General features: G+C 44.7%; 1 protein-coding gene across 2 annotated transcripts; it reads left to right on the plus strand.

Annotated features, from left to right (window-relative positions):
* The first annotated feature begins 82 nt into the window (after window positions 1–82).
* MCM3 (minichromosome maintenance complex component 3) lies at window positions 83–20,819 on the plus strand. Of its 2 annotated transcripts, XM_002714500.6 has the most exons (17): window positions 83–457; window positions 1,526–1,638; window positions 2,096–2,304; window positions 2,789–2,919; window positions 6,490–6,728; window positions 7,163–7,271; window positions 8,016–8,169; window positions 8,489–8,620; window positions 9,145–9,353; window positions 11,245–11,419; window positions 11,784–11,910; window positions 12,712–12,862; window positions 15,312–15,452; window positions 16,372–16,475; window positions 16,987–17,072; window positions 17,833–17,902; window positions 20,054–20,819. In XM_002714500.6, exons 1-17 carry the CDS (start codon window positions 380–382, stop codon window positions 20,250–20,252), a joined length of 2,427 nt encoding a protein of 808 aa, XP_002714546.1. In that variant the 5' UTR covers window positions 83–379; the 3' UTR covers window positions 20,253–20,819. The 2 variants fall into 2 exon arrangements, with proteins under 2 accessions (XP_002714546.1, XP_008261264.1); XM_008263042.4 differs by lacking the exon at window positions 1,526–1,638 and having other exon boundaries at window positions 272–457.
* The last annotated feature ends 1,164 nt before the right edge of the window (window positions 20,820–21,983 follow it).

The following is a 21,983-nucleotide window of genomic DNA, read 5'->3' on the forward strand; positions in this document are numbered from 1 at the left end:
CGCAACGCTTCCCGGCTTCTTCCGCGTCTCCCTTTCCGGCTGCCCAATGTCTGGGCTTCGCGAGACTTCTCTCATTCCCATTGGTCAGCTTCCCCGCCTGCAGGGGCGGAGCGGCGAGGAAAGAAACAGAGGACCCCGGAAGGCACATTTCCCGCCACTGCGAGGCTCCCGGAGGAAAACCCTAAGAAGAAGACGCTCTCAATTGGACACTCGCTTTTCTAGCGTCAGAGGACTCAGCCAATCAGAACGTACATCTACCCTCTGAGTCCCCGCCTCTTCCTCGAGGTACACTTTGGTGGCGGGAAAAGTGAGGAAGTTTTCGCGCCGGGGTGGAGTCAGCTAAGGACCTTTCGGCGCGGCTTTGGAGGAGGCAGCGGGCATGGCGGGCACTGTAGTGCTGGACGATGTGGAACTGCGGGAGGCCCAGCGGGATTACCTGGACTTCCTGGATGACGAGGTGAGAGGGCCGCCGGCGCGCGGGCCCTGATGCTGGAAGGCCCTCGCGGGGAGCGGGTCAGGGCCGGAGGCCCCTTAAATCCGCGGACAACGCCAGCATCCGGCTCTGGTCACTGCCCCCGCGGTGGAGTGAGTCCCTGGTTTGTGCTGCATAGGTGAACTTTTTAGAGTGATCCCGCAAGTTTCTTCCATGTGACCGCCAGTGCGCTCGAAAGGCGAGAGGCTTCCCTCTTGCGCCGGCAAAATGGCAAATCCCACCCGCGGCTGCACGCCCGGCTCGCTCTGCGTCTGTGGGCACCGTGGGGGAGGGACTGCAGTAGGGCGGCAGTCGCCGGCCGCGTTTTTCGGGTGCTCAGATATTAGGGACAGATTTCCTACAGGGAGGAATAGACTTGCTGATGTGGCTGCATTTTTTTTTTCAATACTAAGTGAGGTGCAGATAAGAAGTGTTTTGTATGCAGGTGAAGGGGGGTTATGTGCAACCCAAGATCTAAAGCCACAGGATAAGCTTCCTGGAAGGTTCAGGATAGAAACGTAGAGCTGACTCCTTTAGGTCCCGGTTATGAGAATCCTTCAGTATGCTGATGATCCGAGAGTAAAATACTTTAATTCCGTATATAAGTTTAAGTAAAGATCCATCTTAATGTAAACTTTAGTCTGTTTCATTCACATTTATTATTGGCTATATTAAAGTGTCCAGCGTGTTTCAATATTCATAGAGAAATTGTTTTCTACTGTTAAGCAAATTAGCATATACATCTCTAAGCATTAGCTTTTTCCCTTTACATTTTAACAAGGTTTTTACATGTCCTTTTAGAACTTAAAAGCTCATTGTACTTCCAGAGTAGAGGTTGAGTTGACAACTGACAGGCTGTTGATGATGGGACTACCAGCACGGCTTGGGAAGCGTGATTACAATCTTCTCCCAAGAAGTGCCAGTTACGGAGGCTAGCGGATGCTTGCAGTTCAACTCTGCCACAGAGATAGATGTATTATCTTGTTGTGAAAGCTGCTTCTGTTTTATTTTTGAATCTGTGGCTACTGTGTGAATTGGGTGTCTGTTTTACAGGAAGACCAGGGAATTTATCAGAGCAAAGTTCGGGAGCTCATCAGTGACAACCAGTACCGACTGATAGTCAACGTGAATGACCTGCGCAGGAAAAATGAGAAGAGGGCTAACCGGTGAGTGGCAAGGGTTTCCAAGGGGATTTCCTGGCTCTGAGGAATTCAGGAAATCCAAAGGGATTTCCTGGCTTCCCTCCCCTTTTGCCTGAATTGGAGCAGGTTTCCCAGGAGAGGGTCTGGATGAAGCAGCGGTGACCTAGAAGCCCTCAGTGCCTCAAATGCACCTAAATTTGTTCCTCCCTCCCACCACCACCAAAAGTAGATAGTGGGCATTTTCCTCTTAGATGCCCTCTTTCCAGTGTTTTATTGAATATTGTTTTTATATCTCTGCTGAGTAGAATTCACATTGGTCCTCAGTTCTGATTCATTTTACTGAGTCAGCATAGGGTGGCAGGAGAAGAGTGGGAACTGTATTTTTTCTCTCCTGGATCCTTCATGGTGTCTACTTCTGTTTTGAGAGTAAGTTTGAATTGTTCACTTCTGCCTAATTATTGTTTCTTTTGTCTACATGCAGCCTCCTGAACAATGCCTTTGAGGAGCTGCTTGCCTTCCAGCGGGCCTTAAAGGATTTTGTGGCCTCTATTGATGCTACCTATGCCAAGCAGTACGAAGAGTTCTACATAGGTTTGGAGGGCAGCTTTGGCTCCAAGCATGTCTCCCCCCGAACTCTGACCTCCTGCTTCCTCAGCTGTGTAGTCTGTGTGGAAGGCATTGTCACTAAATGTAAGTGTGTTAGAGAGGGGCACTAAAGAAACGGAGGGTTGAACTTCAAGAGGATGGGAAAGTAGAAGAAGCAAAATAGATCTGGGTAGCTTGTGGCTCCAGAGAGGTGGAGCATTGAAATTATGTGGTAAAACTAGCAGGAACTCAGAGTTTGAACAGTGACTAGGGGACCTTGAATGACCACTTGCTGTAGCAAAGTGAAGAATTTTACTGAGAGTTGTAGGAGTCTTGGCTCTTGACAATCTGCTTATTCCAACCCTTGAATCCCTACTGTTTTCTAGTTGAGATCAATGGAATTTAAAATTTCGTGTGGATATGGTGATGTTCTGGATGTAAACATAAAAATAGATAAGGATAATTAGTATTAAATTAGTTTAGTTGAAAGAACACAGTATTTCGAGTTGTCATAGGCTTGTGTGAGTTCAGGTCTCACCTCTGTTACTGTCTAATTGGATGACTTTGTACGCATGTTTCCTATTCTTAGGCTCTCTAGTTCGCCCCAAAGTTGTCCGCAGTGTCCATTACTGTCCTGCTACCAAGAAGACCATAGAGCGACGTTACTCTGATCTTACCACCCTGGTGGCCTTTCCATCCAGCTCTGTCTATCCCACCAAGGTGAGTGGGTTGAATTGATTGGGCCTCGTTGGGGTTTGAGTCAAGGATACTCTATTTTAAGGTAAATAATTGTATAATACCTGAGGTTTTTATTCTGGAAATAGGTAGAGTGAAAAATAAGGATTCATCTACTGGGAAGATGCTTTGTGGACCAGGGTTTCCTATGGAAAGGGCACCATTACTCCCCATCCACCCTTGAGATTTATTTATTTATTTGAAAGGCAGAGTTACAGAGAGAGAGAGACCTCTTCCATGCGCTGGTTCACTCCCCAGATGGCCTCAATGGCTGAGGCTAAGCCGGGCTGAAGCCAGGAGCCTGGAACTCTATCCAGGTCTCCCAGGTGGGTGCAGGGGCCCAAGGATTTGGGCCATCTTCCACTGCTTTCTTGGGCACATTAGCGGGGAGCTGGATTGGAAGTGGAGCAGCTGAGACTTAACCAGTGCTCACATGGGATGGCCAGCGTTGCAGGCTGTGGCTTAACCAGCTGTGCCACATTGCTGGGCACCATAGTTTTTTTTTTTTTTTTTTTTTAAAGAATAAATACTCACTTTAGGAAATTGAAATATTATGGAAGAATTAAAAGAAGGAAAAAAGTCATCTAATCTGTATTTTTACAAAAATAATCAATATAATTTTGTAATTTTCTTTTAAATGTAAGATGAAAGGAAAAGTGCTTAGGCTATAGTGAATGTAAGTGTTGCAACTATTTCACTGTGGGTTTCAGAGAAGGCTGTTAAGGGAAAGGGCTGTTAGAGCAATCAGATTGATCTAAGTTGAGGGCAATACAAGGCCTTTTTACTAAGTGAGACAATGATCATTAATATTGATTGCTTGTTGTCTGAACTCATTCCATCAAAGGTTTTACCCCCAATCAAATTTTAATTGAAAGCTACTCTATACTAAGCATTGTTAGGCAATTTGGAGAACACAGATATCAACAATACCTTTTCCGGTCTTCAATCTTATCAACTGGTAGAGAAATCTAACATAAACTGAAACAGAATGAGCATCTTAGAATTATAGCTAAACATATTTTAGAATCAGTCTACCACTGTAGCAAAAAATTACCTACAGGAAAGAACTCTGTGAGTGAGATCCCAGTGGAAAGAACAGGACATCAAAGAAGGAGGTACCTTTCTCTGAAGGGAGGAGAGAACCTCCACTTTGATTATGGCCTTGTCTAAGAAATGTCGGAGTTTATGGACTCAAGAGGCTTCCATAGCCTTGCCAGCTCATGACAAGAGCCTTGGGTGATCACTGACGTCATAAATAGAAGTGCCAATTGTTAAATCAACAACAGGACTTACTGTGCACTTGCTCCCCATATAGGATCTCTGTCCTTAATGTGTTGTACTATGAGAATTAACGGTACAACTAGTCTTCAAATGGTACTTTATACCGTGTGTGTGTGTGGATCCAAATTTGAAATCTTTACTTAGTATAGAGTTGATCTTCTGTATATAAAAATAATTAAAAATGAATCTTAATGAAGAATGAGTTGGGAGAGGAAGTAGGGGTGAAAGGGCGGGTATGGGGAGAACTGCTATAATCCAAAAGTTGTACTTAGGAAATTTATATTTATTAAACAAAAGCTTTCTATTAAAAAAAAATCAGTCTACCTTCAGATGAAATGCTGAATTTCAAAGATGCTACAAGATTTGCTTGTGGTCCCCATTAGTGATGTCTCTAACTACTAGACCCCTTATTTTAAGACATTTATTTATTTGAAGAATGATGGAGTGAGAGGAAGGAATCTTCCATGCTCTGCATTATTCCACAAGTGACCACAACAACCTGGGCTAAAACCAGGTGTCAGAATCACTAGTCAGGTCTCCCATGTGGGTGGTAGGAACCCAAGTACCTGGGCCATCATCTGCCTTCCAGGTGTATTAGCAGGAAACTGGATTGGAAGTGTGGAGTAGCCAGGCTGGGAGTCTAGCTGGGACTAACAAGCACTCTGAGAGGGGGTGGTAGCTTAATCCTCTGCTCCACAATGCCCCTCTCCATAGAACCCATATTTCTTTTCTTTATTTTTTAAAGATTTATTTTATTTATTTGAAAGTCAGAGTTACACAGCGAGAAAAGGAAAGACAGAGAGAGGTTTTCCATCTGCTGGTTCACTCCCCAAATGGCTGCAACGACCAGAGCTGTGCCTTTCTGAAGCCAGGAGCCAGGAGCTTCCTCTGGGTCTTCCTACATGGGTGCAGGGACCCAAGGACTTGGGCCATCTTCTACTGCTTTCCCAGGCCATAGCAGAGAGCTGGGTCGGAAATGGAGCAGCCAGGACTTGAACTGGCACCCACATGGGATGCAGGCACTGCAGGCGGCAGCTTTACTTGCTATACCACAGTGCCGACTCCCCCATATTTCTTTAGTTCATGCCAGTTGTATTTTCTGAGGTGCCCTGTTCTCTTCTTCAGGATTTCTACTGTTTAGATTCCCTTTTTTTTCTGTGTTCTCAAGGGCACTCTTCTGTTGATTTCTGTGGTCAAACCTCTGCCTGAGAACTGAAGTACGTTGGACCAGATCTCTTGGAGGTTACTCTGTTGTAGTATTCTGATGTAGTACTTAAGAGCATGGTTTTCAGAGTTAAACAACTGTGTCAAGTCTTGACTCTGTGACCTTAGAGAACTTGTTTAACCTCTTCCAATCTCAGCTTCCTTATATATAAAGTTTGAAAAATAGCTGCTTTATAAAGTTGTTACAATTGCATGAAAGAGTTTAAGAAATAATAGCACAATTAGTGCCTGGCACATAGTAAGCACAATTAGTGCCTGGCACATAGTAAGCACTCAGTAGTGGTATGTGTCCTGTTTTTGGGAAATTCAAATACTGACATAAAACTTCAGAATGGTTTTATTGCAGTTGGATATACATAGAGAAAAGCTCACTTAAGCATATAGCTTTTGTCTATCAAGAGTAGTGCTGCCATGAGCACTGTATTCTATGGCTTGGGTTAATGTTTCTGTTGAGTAGTACTTGGGAAAACCTGCCTCATGGTGTAAACGTATACTCAATATTGGGGGAGGTAAGAAATTTTTTTTTTTAGATTTGTTTATTTATTTCAAAGAGTTACGAAGTGGGGGGTGGATAGAGATAGCGGTCTTTCATCCACTGGTTGCAATGGCTAGGACTGAGCCAGTTTGAAGCCAGGAGTTTCATTTGGGTCTCCCACATGGTTGGCAGGGGCCCAAGCACTTGGGCTATTCCCTGATGCCTTTCTCAGGCCATTGACGGAGCAGGGTCTGAAGTGCAGCAGCCGGGACTCCAAACAGCACCCAAATAGTGTGCTGGTGTTGCAGGCGGTGCTTTTACTGGCTAATCCACAACACCAGCCCTAGAATTTTAATGTAGCCATTGTCTCTTCAGACTGTGGGTGGCCCCTTCCATTAGATGGTTGTTAGGTCAGAGATAGGAAAAGCTGGAGAAGATACTGGCTTTTTTTTTTTTTTTAATTTCAGGATGCTAAAATCTCATGGAGTCATTTCCAAATACTTTGTTTCCTGTGACTAATGAGTGTGATTTTTTAAGGAAGAACTCAGATACCTCTTCTGTGTGCTTTTTTCCAGGATGAGGAAAACAATCCCCTTGAGACAGAATATGGCCTTTCTGTTTATAAAGACCATCAGACCATCACCATCCAGGAGATGCCGGAGAAGGCCCCTGCTGGTCAGCTTCCCCGCTCTGTGGATGTTATTCTGGATGATGACTTGGTGGACAAAGTGAAGCCTGGAGACCGAATCCAGGTGGTTGGGACTTACCGTTGCCTTCCTGGAAAGAAGGGAGGCTATACCTCAGGGACCTTCAGGTAAGGGGTCTGATCTGAAGTGTGTAGAATGCTATGGGCAGCTTCCATTCCTGGTAGAATTCTTTCTCCAGTTGGCCATATTCCAGCCAGTTGGATGTGATCATCGAAGCACTCTTTGCCTGGGAAGTAGGATACCTCCAGTACCCATTTCCCACTTCTTACGCCAAAAGTGGGAGTTACTGCTGACACAGTTATATTCTCTTGGCCCACTTGGGAATTTCTCACTTATTTGCACCTCCTTCCCACATAGACTTGTGTCTGCAGCGCTGGGTCAGCAGGAGATAACTAAGTTCCAGAGCATCAGTATCTTCCTCACCCACCAACTGTTGGTCTAGTTCAGTAGCCTGAAAAGGCCTACTGCTGCTGGAGATACTAGCTTTTGGGGGTAGTAATTGAATAAAGTAAACTCTTTCTTCTCCCCCTCTTTGTCTCAGGACCGTCCTGATAGCCTGTAATGTGAAGCAGATGAGCAAGGATGTTCAACCTTCATTCTCTGCTGAAGATATAGCCAAGATCAAGAAGTTCAGTAAAACTCGTTCCAAGGTCTGGACATCCTTTAGGCATTTGAGGTGGAAATGTTTTGTAAGAGTTGTATTTGGGAGCTTTGCTGTCTTTGAGTTGTATCAGGAGGAAGGTCAGGATATTTTTCTCTGGTACTGGCTGCTTCCAATTTTATCCCACTTAGCAAGTGAAAGGCTGTTTTGTTGTTTGTTCTTTTTCCATTCTATGCTGCCTTCTGTGCTGCTAAGTGAACCTGATACAAATATTAGGATGGGAGTTAGAATATCAGCATACCAGTGAGTCTGTTTATTATTGAAGACATTAGTGATACATCATTATTTAAATTGATTATGTATGTGTGTACATATATTTGTGCATACATTTATACATATATATACTTTTTTAAGTTCTCTAACTTGATCTTCCTTTTTTTCTTTTAAAAGACAATGCCCACATTTAGATTTGAACAAATCGAATTTGTGATAAATGTCACTGCTCAAGCACAATACATATTCTTGTTAAACCTAAAATGATTTGAACCTGGGGATAATTTTGTTTTTCCTAAAAGATAAAATCTCTGAACAAGTTTTGGAAACTAGGCTGCTCTGACAGTGGTCTGGTAATGTGATTTGTCTTGGAGCAGAAGCTTTTGTAATTAGGAACAGCATTTATATTTGTGTATTTCTTCAGATGTTTCCTTCCTGTGGGCTAAAAATGTAAAGCCAAATCCTGAAAAATCCCATGTATCTCAGTAAGCTTCTTATGCATTGGTTATTGCTGCTCCAGGATATGTTTGACCAGCTGGCCAGATCACTGGCCCCAAGTATCCACGGGCATGACTATGTCAAGAAGGCAATCCTCTGCCTGCTCTTGGGAGGAGTGGAACGAGACCTAGAAAATGGCAGCCACATCCGTGGGGACATCAATATTCTCTTAATAGGTATGGTGATGTGGCTTTGCTTTATACTGTTGTGGGTTGTGTCTGTGGGGACTTGCAGTATGTAAGGTTATGTATTGTGTACTGCATGTTACAGTCCCATTAAAGGACTAAATTGAATCTTTTAAAAATCTTCCTGAAATTGCTAATTTATGGTATCTAAAACATATTCTTAAATGGATGGTAAGGAGAAAAGTGTAGGAAAGCAAATTGACAACCATCACTGACAATGATTCACTATCTGTGTTGTGCCAAGAACTATACTAGAAACATGGCCCTTGCTTGGGGAGTTTCCTAGAGTAACCACTTGCCCCTCCCACAGGAGACCCATCGGTTGCCAAGTCTCAGCTTTTGCGGTATGTCCTTTGCACTGCTCCCCGGGCTATCCCCACCACTGGCCGGGGATCCTCAGGAGTGGGTCTGACAGCTGCTGTCACCACAGACCAGGAAACAGGTAAGGTTATAAGGGTCCTTGGTAAAGGCCCTGCAGTGAGATAAGCAGAGATTTTTGAGCTTGCTATAGGCACTGGCTTGCACTGGGAAGACAAAGTTGAGAGGTTCATTGGGATCAGATTGTAGGGAACTTGAGTGTGACCTTCTAGGGACAAGAATGTTTCTAAGGTATTTGAGACAGTTTGGCAAATTGGAATAAAAATGGAGATTTTACGGTTTTGTGAACTAGAGAAGAGGTTGCACACCAGTGAAAGGAGAGCAGTGGCATAGTTGAGCTATCACTTGAGGATGAGATGAAGAGGGAGACTCTACAGAGGAAGTATAGCAGAGGCTGCTTCAGGGTCCAAATGGGACAGAGACATTGTTCAGCTTGGAGTTACAAAGGTACCCAAGCAGCATCTGCTCTGACTGGCACCTGTGTACCATGTTCTCATGCTGCAGTGAGAAGTACCTTGGAAGGGGACTGACACCTCTCCCCTTCACCCCTCTGGGACCACAGCACCAGATCTTCTTCCTTATTTCCAGGAGAGCGTCGTCTGGAAGCGGGGGCCATGGTCCTGGCTGATCGAGGTGTGGTCTGTATCGATGAATTTGACAAGATGTCTGACATGGATCGCACAGCCATCCATGAAGTGATGGAGCAGGGCCGGGTGACCATCGCCAAGGCTGGCATCCACGCTCGGCTGAATGCTCGCTGCAGTGTCTTGGCAGCTGCCAACCCTGTCTATGGCAGGGTGAGTGGACTCGGCCCCTGAACCATATTCCTTGCCTCAGGAGACTTGGCTGAGGAACCGGGCTGGGGGAGTTCATTCTAGGTGGCCACCCTAAGGGAATAAGAAGACTAAAGTAGGCTTCTTATCTTGTCACTGTCCTTGGTTTAGAGCAGTGATTTTTTTTTTTTTTTGTTTTTGTTTTTTTAAAGCTTATTTATTTGAAAGACAGAGTTACAGAGAGAGAGGGGAGAGAGAAATCTTCCATCTGCTGGTTCACTTCCCAACGGCTGCAAGAGTGAGGGCTGGGCCAGGTTGAAGCCAATAGCTTTATCCAGGTCTTAACCTGTAGGTGCAGGGGCATAAGGACTTGAGCCGTTTTTCACTGTTATTTTCCAGAAATATTGATAGGGGGCTGGATCAAAAGTGGAACAGTGGGAATTCGAACTGGTGCCCGCCTGGGATGCTGGCATTGCAGGCATCTTAACCTATTATGCCCCAGTGTCGGTCCCCAAGCAGTGGTTTTTTAAACCTATTCATATGCAGCAGAATCTCCTGGAAAGTTCTTTATTTTTTAAAAAATAATTTTGAGGCTGGCGCTGTGGCTTAGTGGGTAAAGCTGCCACCTGCAGTGCTGACATCCCATATGGGCGCCAGCTGCTCCACTTCTGATCCAGCTCTCTACTATGGCCTGGGAAAGCAGTAGAAGATGGCCCAAGTCTTTGGGTCCCCGCACCCATGTGGGAGACCCAGAAGAAGCTCCTGGCTCCTGGCTTTGAATTGGCACAGCTCCGCCTGTTGCAGCCATTTGGGGAGTGAACCAGTGGATGGATGACCTCTATCTGTCTGTCTCTCTCTCTTCCTCTCCTTCTCTCTGTGTAACTGTGACGTTCAAGTAAAATATATAAATCTTTAAAAAATAATTTTAAGAAAGTACAAAGAAGAAAACAAAACTGATTTGCAGTCTCACAATTCAGATAACCTGAGTAGTCATTAAAACAAAAGTACTACATGCTCATAGCAGGCGAATTTCTAAGTAGATATAATATGAATATTGAAATCCTTCCGTCTGCTACCTCTTTCCTAAGAGGTAATTAGTACAGGTGTGGAGTGTTTCAGAAAAAATTTAAGCATGTGCCAGAAAATATATCTCCTTGTTAAAAATTATCTTTTTGGGGGCTGGTGCCATGGCTCACTAGGTTCATCCTCCGCCTGCAGCACCGGCATCCCATATGGGTGCCGGGTTCTAGTCCGGGTTGCTCCTCTTCCAGTCCAGCCCTCTGCTGTGGCCCGGGAAGGCAGTGGAGGATGGCCCAAGTGCATGGGCACCTGCACTTCATGGGAGACCAAGAAGAAGCACCTGGCTCCTGGCTTCGGATTGGCGTAGCTCCAGCTGTGGCGGCCATTTGAGGGGTGAACCAAAGGAAGGAAGACCTTTCTCTTTCACTGTTTTTGTCTTTTTTCAAAGTTTATTTATTTGAAGGGCAAGGTGATAGAGCAAGAGAAATTTCCATCCATTCACTCCTCAAATATTCACAATTGTCAGTGCTGTGTCAGGCTGAAGCCAGGAGCCAGGAACTCCATCTTCATCTTTCATGTGGCTGGTAGGACCGTAAGTACTCAGGCCATCATCTGCTGCCTTCTAGAGTGCACATTAGCAGAAGGCTGGGTTGGAAGAGGAGGCAGGATTGACTTCCAGGCACTCTGATATGGAATGTGGGTATCCCAGGTGGTGGTTTAACTTGCAATGCTATTTGACCCAAATTTAGTTTTAAAATGCTTCACTTTTTCATAGCTTCTTACCTATGTGTTCCTTCAAGACTTGGCCTTCTATTCCTGCTTCCATAATTAATCTGGTTTTGTGTTTTCTTCCTGCTAATATTGTCTCCACATCACTTTTTCTTGTATTTCCCAGTATGATCAATATAAGACCCCAATGGAAAACATTGGGCTACAGGACTCACTGCTGTCCCGATTTGACTTGCTCTTCATCATGCTGGATCAGATGGATCCTGAGCAGGATCGGGAGATCTCAGATCATGTCCTTCGGATGCACCGTTACAGAGCCCCTGGAGAGCAGGATGGCGATGGTGAGGCCATGAGAGGAGTTAGAGTGACTGATGAAAGGAATCACAAATAGGCATTATTATCTCTGCGTCAGCCCAGGTGGTGGTGGGTGTTTCAGTGTCTGGGGTGATGTTAAAGATGCCCTCACCTACCCAGCCACCTCCCTGTTTGCTCACTGGAAGTTATCCTGAGTTGTGCCTTTGGTCCTTTTCTAGGTCTGGGAGTTCCTCTGAGCATGTTGTGTGCCCCAGGCAATGGCATTCTCCTTATTTGTGGGTTCCATGTAGCTGAGTCCTTGGCTTTGTGACTCTTAGTCTAGGCTATAGAAGGAGCAGTTTCCCCTGAGTTAAACTCTTACTCTCTTTTCTCCCAACTGCGGCGTACCAGCTATGCCCTTGGGTAGTGCTGTGGATATCCTGGCCACAGATGATCCAGACTTCAACCAGGATGACCAGCAGGACACTCAGATTTATGAGAAGCATGACAACCTCCTCCATGGGACCAAGAAGAAAAAGTGAGTATCCTTCATGCCTCTCCCACGAAGGAGTGTGAGATTTGCCTTATGTTGTGTTAGAACACATGTGCAGCTGAGCTTAGTAAGGGCATTAAGAGGCTAGGCCAAGGTCATGCTTGCAGTCACAGTCATGGGGGCTGATTTTCTTCTTGTCTGGGTCCACAGATACAGTCTTTATCTTGGCCAGTTGTCTTGTAAATGCTTGGGTGGTTCAGCCCAGGTTCAGATCTTTTCCTAAAATACATTTGACAACATGCCCAATTAATGGTAGGAATATGTCTTCCTTGTACATGGAAAGTTGCACATGTCTTGGAGCCATTTGTGGTGAATTTATGGTAAAGGGTCAGTACATAGCAAACATTAGACATTTTGCAAATAGACTTGTAGTCTTATTTTTCAGTGGTCAGAGAATGAAATGTGGGATCCCGTGCTTCCGTTTTTGTCTATGGTACAATAAGAATCAAAGCAAGATATTCAAAACTGTTGGCTTAAGAATATCAAATTTGGAGTCAAAACTGAATTTGAGTCTACTTTAGCATCTGAGTTACAGTTTATCCTATAAAATAGAGGAAAAAATACTTAACTTCCTATTAACTCACAGGTAAACCTAAAAATTGTTGAATAGACTTGAGTGAAAGGACCTACTATATGTTTCTAATAAATGGGTGTTATAATAATGGGTTCTAGGCTCCATCTCTGCTCTACCATTTGACCTTGCCTTCTCTGAGGAGACAGAAGGCAGTCTGCCAGACAGGTAGTAAGGTGTGGAAGGGAAGTGGAATTCACTGTGTGGGGTTCCAGGGAGAAGATGGTGAGTGCAGCATTCATGAGGAAGTACATCCATGTGGCCAAGATCATTAAGCCTGTCCTGACGCAGGAGTCGGCTGCCTACATTGCAGAGGAGTACTCGCGTCTGCGCAGCCAGGACAGCATGAGCTCAGACACTGCCAGGGTGAGTGCCCCAGTGGGGATGGAACCGGCGAGTCCCTTGGTCTTCTGTAGCTAGGGCAGGAGTCCCTGCTGCCTGGGATCTTTGAAAGCATTTTAGTTTTAATTCCTTCCTTGTCCAAAAGGTATCCTGTTGAACAATTCTAGTCATTTCCTTTTCCAAGGTGAAATAGAATAAGGACCCCATTTAGGAGTGGCTGGTTTAAGTCCTGGCTACTCTATGCTTCTGATCTAGCTTCTGGCTAATGCACCTGGGAGGCAGTGAATGATGACCCAAGTACCTGGGTTCCTGCCATCCAGCCTGTGAGACCTCTGTGGAGTTTCTGGCTCCTGGCTTCAGCCTGACTCAACCCTGGCTTTTGGAAGCATTTGGGGTGGGAAACAGCAGATGGATGATCCCTTGCTCTGTGTGTCTCTGTCTCTTCCTCTCTCTGTCATTGTGCTTTTCAATTGAATGACTGTTTTTTGAAAAGTAATCACGAAAAACACATATACATATTTATAAATGACTATCTCATGGTGGCATGTACAAAGGAACAAGTGTGAAAGACAGAATACAGAAAAAGAAAGAACTATATTTTCCTTTAGACTTCCCTGAGGGAGTGTGCATGTGAAGGAAGGATTTGCAGAGTGTAAAGCTCAAGCTGGACTTTGACAAATAGGAGTTGAGCAAGCATGCTTGTTGTCCAAAGTGATCTCTAGTAACCTAACACCGCTGCCCTTAAATTTAAATCTTTTGAGGTTAGTGGTGTTCATGCAGATTATCACAGCAGGAAGACTCTCAAGTTCAAAACCCTGCTTATGTGACACTGACATGAACTCTGGGAACTTAGATATGACCCCAGATCTTGTACTCTAGCCCCATGCTATCTCCTGGGAGCCCAGCTTGGACTTCTTTACACGCCTTGGTGAAAGCACTTTCAGAACATCACTGCACTGAAATCTTAGAGTATCCCATTTATTCAGTTTAAACCTGTTTCCCCACATCTACCCTTTCTTTGATCTTAGTTTTGTTTTCTGAAGATTGTATGTCACTTGTCTTCTTAGCTCTCTTTCAGCTGTTCCTCTCTACATGTGAACCTATTGCTGTGTGTCAGAGATCCTCTCAGTGAACCTAGAATTCAACAAAATATGGCATTTTAATCATCTTGCTGGGGTTGGTAGATCCCTCAATTTGTATTCTCTAGAATGGACCTTGTACTGGAGGGTATAATCTCCAAATTCTTGTAACTTTCTAAGGGATTAAAAGATTTGGTGACTAGATCTCTTTAAATGTGAAGGAGTGGATATAAATGGAAACTTAGAAAACATGCAAGTAAATGTGACCAGAGCAGATCAGTAAAGGATCATATGAGGGGCAGTGGGAAGGTGCCAAAGAACTAGCCCTCTGTCTGTTCTTCTCTGGACTTGAGCTACTGAAAGATTTGTTCTCAGATTACCTCTTCTATGCCCTTCCCTTGTAATCTTGAGCAGCCCTTTGAGTCCCGTTTCCTTCACCTGTAGAACTTTTACAGATTATTCAGAAGGTTAAATGACAGAATGAATAGAACAGCAGACTTCTGGCTACATTGTATGCCTGCATTAAATGATTATTTTTCACATTTGTACTCTTTCTGGCCTTTTATCTTTCCAGCTGTTAAGATGTCTAAATTTCTTCTTTCCTATTTTCTCTCCCTCAACACTTGACATTTTGATATCTGAGTGTTATTTTGTATCTATAGAGAATGTAGAGCTCTGAATTTTTTGGGTTTCCTGGAGCTTTCTGATATTTTCTAAAATATTTATTTGAGGGACAAACAGAGCTACCATCCACTGGTTCAGTCCCAGATGCCCACAATGGCAAGGATAGTTGGAGGAGTCCCAGAAACTGACTCCAGGTTTCCCACATGGGGAAGCAGGAACCCAACTACATACATCATTACTGCTGCCTCCTATGGTCTGCGTTAGTGGGAAGCTGGAATCAGGCAGTAGAGCTGGGAATCAAATCTAGTCAAGCACTCAGAGATAGGCCTCTTTGTGTGTGTGTGTGTGTGTGTGTGTGTGTGTGTGTGTAAGATTTTATTTATTTATTTATTTGAGGCCGAGTTACACACAGAAGGAGGGAGAGACAGAAAGGTCTTCCGTCTGCTGATTCAATTCCCAAAAGACCGCAGTAGCTAAAGCTGGGCCTCCCATGTAGGTGCAGGGGCCCAAGAACTTAGGCCATCCTCCACTGCCTTCCTAGGCCATAAGCAGAGAGAGGATTGGAAGAGGAACAGCAGGGACACAAACCGGGATGCCGGAGCTGCAGGCAGAGGCCCATCCTGTTATGCCACCGGCCTGCCCTGACATGGGCCTCTTAACTGCTAAGCCAAACACCCACTCCTGGTGGTATCTCTGTTTCACTTTTTGTACAGTAGGAATGATGGCTAACCAAAGCTGGATAAATGATCCTATCTTGCTTTCTACTGTAGACATCGCCAGTTACAGCCCGAACACTGGAAACCCTGATTCGATTGGCCACTGCCCATGCAAAGGCCCGCATGAGCAAGACTGTGGACCTTCAGGATGCAGAGGAAGCTGTGGAGTTGGTCCAGTATGCTTACTTCAAAAAGGTGAGGATTCCGATGTTTGGGCATGGGAAGACTTGTGAGTAAATCACAGGCGCGTGGACTCAACAACCCTGCACGGCTGACACCTGCGCTGGCTCTTGAGCTGAAAGCAGCATTTGTCTGCCTTACTCCTCCCTGTGGAACAGTGGTGCACAAGCCTGGCTGCTCCTGAGACTCAGATGGAAGGCTTTAAAGTAACAGTGCCAGGGCTTCTGGAGATTATGGTTTAACGGAGCTGCTATGTGTTCAGGCCACTGCTTCTGCCTGCTTCCTTTGTCTTAAGGAAGTAGGTATTTCCTAAGGTTATCAGGGTAAACCTCTGATACCTCTCGACCCCTCTGTACCTTGCTTCTTGGCAGTCTCTTCAGATGTCCCATTGGCACCTCGGGTCAAGAATGAAACTCTCAAACTTGCCTCTCATCCTGGTTCCCTATTTCTGTGTTGAAATTGTATCCTTGTGGTTCTAGATATCAAGCCTTTAAGCCTTGCCTCTTTGCACCTCCCTGCCCCTTCCCTTCCTGTATCTAGTGATGTAGCCCTGAAGGATTTAGTTATGGTTTGATATGCTTTTCTTGGATTTTTCTCTTAGCCAGGTTTGGGGATGTCTTAAATTTCAATTTAATACCTGATTTGTAAAGAAATGAATTGTTTCCTACTTAACCATTATGGGCTGGACAGTCCCCCACCCCCTTTTATTTCTTGATTGAGCATCTACTATGTGAAAGATATCCCAGCATTTTAAAAATAAGTAATGACCTCTCCCTCTGTCTCTGGTCCTGGGACTTGGGGACAAGAGAGGCTGTGTAAGTCATTAGAAACCTGGGAATCCTTTCTGCTGATGCTCAGAAGGGACTCTTCAGAGTTCTTCAGCTTCATAGCGTCAGTGACCCCTTCAGCCCACCCATGCTTGCCTTGGTCATAGGTTCTGGAGAAGGAGAAGAAGCGTAAGAAGCGGAGTGAGGATGAGTCGGAGTCAGAAGAAGAAGGGGAGAAAAGCCAGGAGGAACAAGAACAGAAAAGGAAGAGGTGAGGTGGTACAGAACAACATTGAGTGGGGCTGGGGCTGGGGTGTGGAGGGTGGTTCAGCCCTGCTTACATAGAGAAAGAATACTTGACCTGCAGGGCTTGAAGATCAGGATAACCAGCCTGGGAAAGGAGAGGGAGTGAGTCCCTCTGTTGTGTGTTTTGTGAGGTATTTTTGATCCCCTTCCTGCTAAGGACCTGCTAAATAGCAGGAACAGTCACCCACTCACCGAGGATTTTGAATATATACTTAATAATCTTGAGGTCATTGTTTCCTCCTATGCCTGTGGTTGAATTTATATGAGTGGGTGATATGGAAAAAGAGCATTGTGCAGCAGGGCCTGCTTGTGCTCCAGGCTGCAGATTTGTTCTTTGGTAAATGTAGCAGTCGTACAGGCCTGAGCCTGCTGCTTCATCTCAGTGATAGGTGGCTATACTTCCTTTTCTCCGTGCTTATTGGCACAGGATGGGGCTCCAAAGCCTTTGTCTTTCTCACCTGCTCTGGTTATTTTAGGAGGAAGACTCGCCAGGTGGATGCCAAGGATGGTGAATCATACGACCCCTATGACTTCAGTGACACAGAGGAGGAAATGCCTCAAGGTGACTGAGCACCCTGTCCTGATCAGAGTGGTGGTTCTTTACTGAACTTTCTGCCCTATGCACTGTACTTTCTTGGTTTCTGTTTGGCTCCTCGTTTGGGGCCCTGTGTCCGTGAAGTTTTATACTGAGAAAACCTCAGGAGAACTTTTTTTTTATTTCTTTGACAGACAGTGAGAGAGAGAGAGAGAGAGAAAGGTCTTCCTTCTGTTGGTTCACCCCCCAAATGGCCACAACGGCCAGCACTGCGCCGATCCAAAGCCAGGAGCCAGGTGCTTCCTCCTGGTCTTCCATGTGGATGCAGGGCCCAAGCACTTGGGCCATCCTCCACTGCCCTCCTGGGCCACAGCAAAGAGCTGGACTGGAAGAGGGGCAACCGGGACTAGAACCCGGCGCCCATATGGAATGCCGGCGCCTCAGGCGGAGGATTAACCAAGTGAGCCACAGCGCTGGCCCCAGGGGGAACTTTGGAAAATAAGCTTGGCTCAGCTGTTTGCTTCCTGTTTGAACTATGTTCTTTTGCCAAGCCTGGCACAAGCTTTACACATAATGTGTGTTCACAGTCTCCTAATTCAGTATCTTTATCATGCAGTAGGGATTCTGCATTTTAGTTGTTCTACCTGGCCCTATAAGAACCCTGGGAAATAGGAATGTTCTGCAGGCTCCGTGAGGGGTGGGGAGTGGAAAGGGTAACTTGTCAAGTGCATGGGAATGACTTCACCTTGCTGTCTTGCCCACCTCTGCAACCGTCAATCATCTGAAGTACACACACCGAAGACAGCAGACTCTCAGGAGACCAAGGAATCCCAGAAGGTGGAGTTGAGTGAGTCCAGGTGAGTAGGGAAGTTGCTTGGTGAATTCCCTGAGGCAGGGACTGTTCCTAGAGAGATGTGAAACAGGCTGGCCCTCACCAGGGTTCATAGCTAGAGATTTAAGGGTTTTAAAGCATTTATATTCTGATTATAAATTCAAATTTACAGGAAAATTTTAAGAATAAGGAACTCCTGTGTATGCCCTTTGTCCAGAATCTCCAGTAGTTTAGTTTACATTTTGCTGTTTGCTTTATTTTCTATGAGAATTTGAATTATTATGTCCTTGCAGGGTCAGAAGAGGCTTAGAGCAAGGACAATATTTTTCACCTGCTTTCTCAGTAGGATACACCTGTCTTTCTGACTAAATTGTGGCCATTTATTTATTTACTTTTAAAGGTTTCTTTATTTTATTTGAAAGGCAGAGTTACATAGAGGCAGAGAGAGAGAGGTTTTCCATCCACTGGTTCACTCCCCAGAGGGCCGCAACGTTCAAAGCTGTGCTGATCTGAAGCCCAGAGCTAGGAGCTTCCTCCAGGTCTCCCACACGGGTACATGGGCCCAAGTACTTGGACTATCTTCTACTGCTTTCCCAGGCCATTAGCAGAGAGCTGGGTCAGAAGTGGAACAGCTGGGTCTCAAATCAGTGCCCATAGCCATTTGTTTTGAAGTGAATTTTTAGCAGTAGGGTTTTGGAAAATATGTTTTCCTGTACATTTTGTGTTTCCTGGACATCAGAGAAACTCCATAACTAAGGTTTACTTTTCTCTTTTTATATCTTCACACCTGCAACTGAAGAAAATTTGAAAAACAACACTGAACTTGGTGAAAATGTTGTAACTCCACCTACCCACCCATCCCCCAGAGATAGCCATTGAACTTTATCTTTCTCAGTCAGCTCATATGGATTTCACTCTTGTTTTAATGATTGCACGCTTTCCACAGTATAGATGGGTAAAAGTTTATTTAACAGATTCCCTAATATGGACATTTAGATTCTTCCATACAGTTGCTGTTTAGATTAAGGCATTCTTAGACTTATTATTGTGTAGAGCTGTGAGTTCCTAGAAATGAATTCCTTGTATCAAAGATTATGTGCTTCACTAGATCGTTCCCCCAAAGATGCTACGTCAGTTTCCATTTTATGTTTATGAGAACACCAATTTCCAACAACAGTGGAGGCCTCTATTTTTGTTTATTTTAATGTTTGCCTATTTGAAGGACAAAGTGATGGGAAAAAGAATGAGAAGAATAGAGAAAGAGAAACCTTTTTATCTGCTGGTTCGCTCTCTAGATGTCCATAATAGCTGAAACTGGGCCAGACAGAAGCCAGGAACCCAGAACTCCATCTGGGTGTCCAGGTTGTGTGGCAGGGACACAAGTATTTGAGCTGTCACTTGCCTCCCAGTGTGCACATTAGTAGGAAACTGGAATCAGAGGTGGAACTGGGACTCAACTCAGGCACTTCAATATGAAATGCAGGCACCCAAAGTGGCATCTTAGCCACTGTGCCAAATACCTGCGCCATGACCTCTAATTTTAAAATACTGTTATATCCCACCATACGAGAAGCTTTATTCTACAATAGTTCAGCTTTAAATTTAGAAAATAATTTTCAATTTGACAGGCAGAGAGAAAGTGACAGAGTTCCCATTCTCTGGTTCACACTTCAAATGTCTGCAATGGCTAGAGGTGAGCCAAGCTGAAGCAGGACTCCAGGAGCTCAGTTCAGGTTTTTCATGAGTGGTAGAGACCCAGTCACTTGAACTTTGCTGCCTCCTAAAGTCAGCATTGCAAAGAAGCTAAGTTAGGAGCCAGAGCTGGGTATTGAATCCAAGTACTCTGATAAGGAATGTGGGTATCTTTAACTGCTAGCTAAATACCCACCTCCAGTTTAGCCTTGAAGGGAGAGTACTCAGTTGTGGAGCAGCCATCTGAGGCAGAGTGTGTGTGTGTGTGTGTGTGTGGAGCAGCCATCTGAGGCAGGGTTGTGTGTGTGTGTGTGGACCAGCCATCTAAGCCAGGGGTGTGTGTGTGTGTATGTATGTATGTATGTATGTGTATTGGGAAACACCTCTACTGTGTTAACAACTTAGATTTTCCCAGTATAGATCTGGCCTGAGAACATTAAAGGTGTTTTTACTCCTCCTTCACTCTTTTTCTTGTCTTGGGCAGGTTGAAGGCATTCAAGGTGGCTCTCTTGGATGTGTTCCGGGAAGCTCATGCACAGTCTGTGGGCATGAATCGACTCACAGAATCCATCAACAAGGACAAAGAAGAGCCCTTCTCTTCTGCAGAGATCCAGGCTGCCCTGAGTAGGATGCAGGATGACAACCAGGTCATGGTGTCCGAGGGCATCATCTTCCTTATCTGAAGAGGCTTCGTCTCTGAACTTGGGACTGTGCTGAAAAAAATTTTTCCTGTTTTTCTTACTCCTCCTCCCTCCTGCCATACACTCAGTCAATGCATTCGTTCCCCAAATAACAGTGTTTAGTAGAAGAGAAGCTGAGGTACACTGGTGACGAAGTCAAATCAGGAATCCATGGAAGCTTTAGAATGAGTAATTAGCCACCAAGGGCTAAGAAAAGAGAAGAACGTGGGGAAGATTAAGACTGTTGTGGCTTCATTGCAAAAGCTCTAGGTCATATGCCCCACTTCCCAGCCATGATATTCTGTAGATAGCAGATGATTTCTGAGGACTTCTAGGCACAGATGATTTCTGTACATCCTTTCTGTGTGTGTTAGTTTTTTTTTTTTTTTTTTTTTTTTCTCTTCTCCAGAGCACTATGGTCTAGAATAGTCTTTGGATTATTCTGTGCTGGTGGAAAGAAGCTCTGAGGCAGGTCGTGCAGATCAAGAAAGCTCTCTATGCAGTGGTCTCAGTCATTTTTTAATTTAAATATCCATTCCATTGAATAAACTTGGCCGTTTTGTACATATAGCCTTGGTACTACTGTGTGCTTCCTTTGTATACATTCTTAGTTTTCAAGCTCTGCCCTGCAGGACTTGCTACTTGACGCCAATAGACCACAAGGTGGCAGCAGCCTGCTGTGATCTCCTTGGAGTTGTCTCAGTAATGCTGGCATTTGTCAGTCAAACTGTAGCCTTCCTGTTTGGAATAGCTAAATGGCTAAAGGAACCCAGTGAGTGAGTCTTGGCAAAGAACCAACTCAAGCCTGAGACAAAGCCCCCTCATAGAGTTATACACCTCAGCAATGTGTGAGTCTTTACCCATTAAGACGTCCCCACTCCTTGTGAGATATTTCTGCATTTCTTCAGTGGCCAGCCTTTTAGATTCATTAGCCTGTTTGCACATAAGTTTGTGGAGAAGCCTGAACAGAGCTTCTGTTATACAGCTTCTAAATAACTTAAGATTACTTTAATAAAAAGGGAAAGCAAAAAATGACTTTATGGTAGGCCTGGGTCACTTGGATTAGAAACTGCTTTCTGGTGGTACACAGATCTTGGAAGAGATTCATGTGTGTTCTCAGCTGTAAGACGGTTGAGGTGCTTTTTTGTGGGAGTAGCCTTGTATCCTGAAACTACTAGGCAGAAAACTTTCTTCGTTCCATGAAAAAGGGATTTTTTAAGGGTAAAATTGGGGAGTTGGACCTTTTTTGATTTCTTTTTCACAGATGCTAAATTAAAGTCCCCATCCCTTTCCCACCCTCCTCCAAGTCTTAATTGGAAATGCTATACAGCACAGTTTCAAGGAGAACACCACACACAGTACTTGAAGGAGGAACAGAAATTCGTGAGCGCTGGCAGTGAGCTGTAGATGGTGCTGTGTGTAGCACTGGGTACAAAAGCAAAACTTCATGCTCTTGAGGTCTTCAGGTTGAGGATATTTATGCCAAATTTATCAATGAGAAATGTTATAAAATGTAATTACATACTAAATAGGGCATACGCAATAGAAGTTATGGAGATTGTGGGGGACCATGAGTGTCAGGAGAAGGTTGGAGGCTCTTGCCGGGGAACTCAGTCTGTTGAGGAAGGCTGAATATTTTATTAGTAGGGCTCTCTCTCACTCCTGAGGGAACAGCCATAGCGTGAGAGATAGGTGCACCCGATATTGTGGAAGTTACTGATACCAGGTTTACCT

This window comes from Oryctolagus cuniculus, chromosome 5, assembly GCF_051225735.1.
Source record: "Oryctolagus cuniculus isolate XC-2025 breed Fujian yellow rabbit chromosome 5, ASM5122573v1, whole genome shotgun sequence".
Lineage (NCBI taxonomy): Eukaryota > Metazoa > Chordata > Mammalia > Lagomorpha > Leporidae > Oryctolagus > Oryctolagus cuniculus.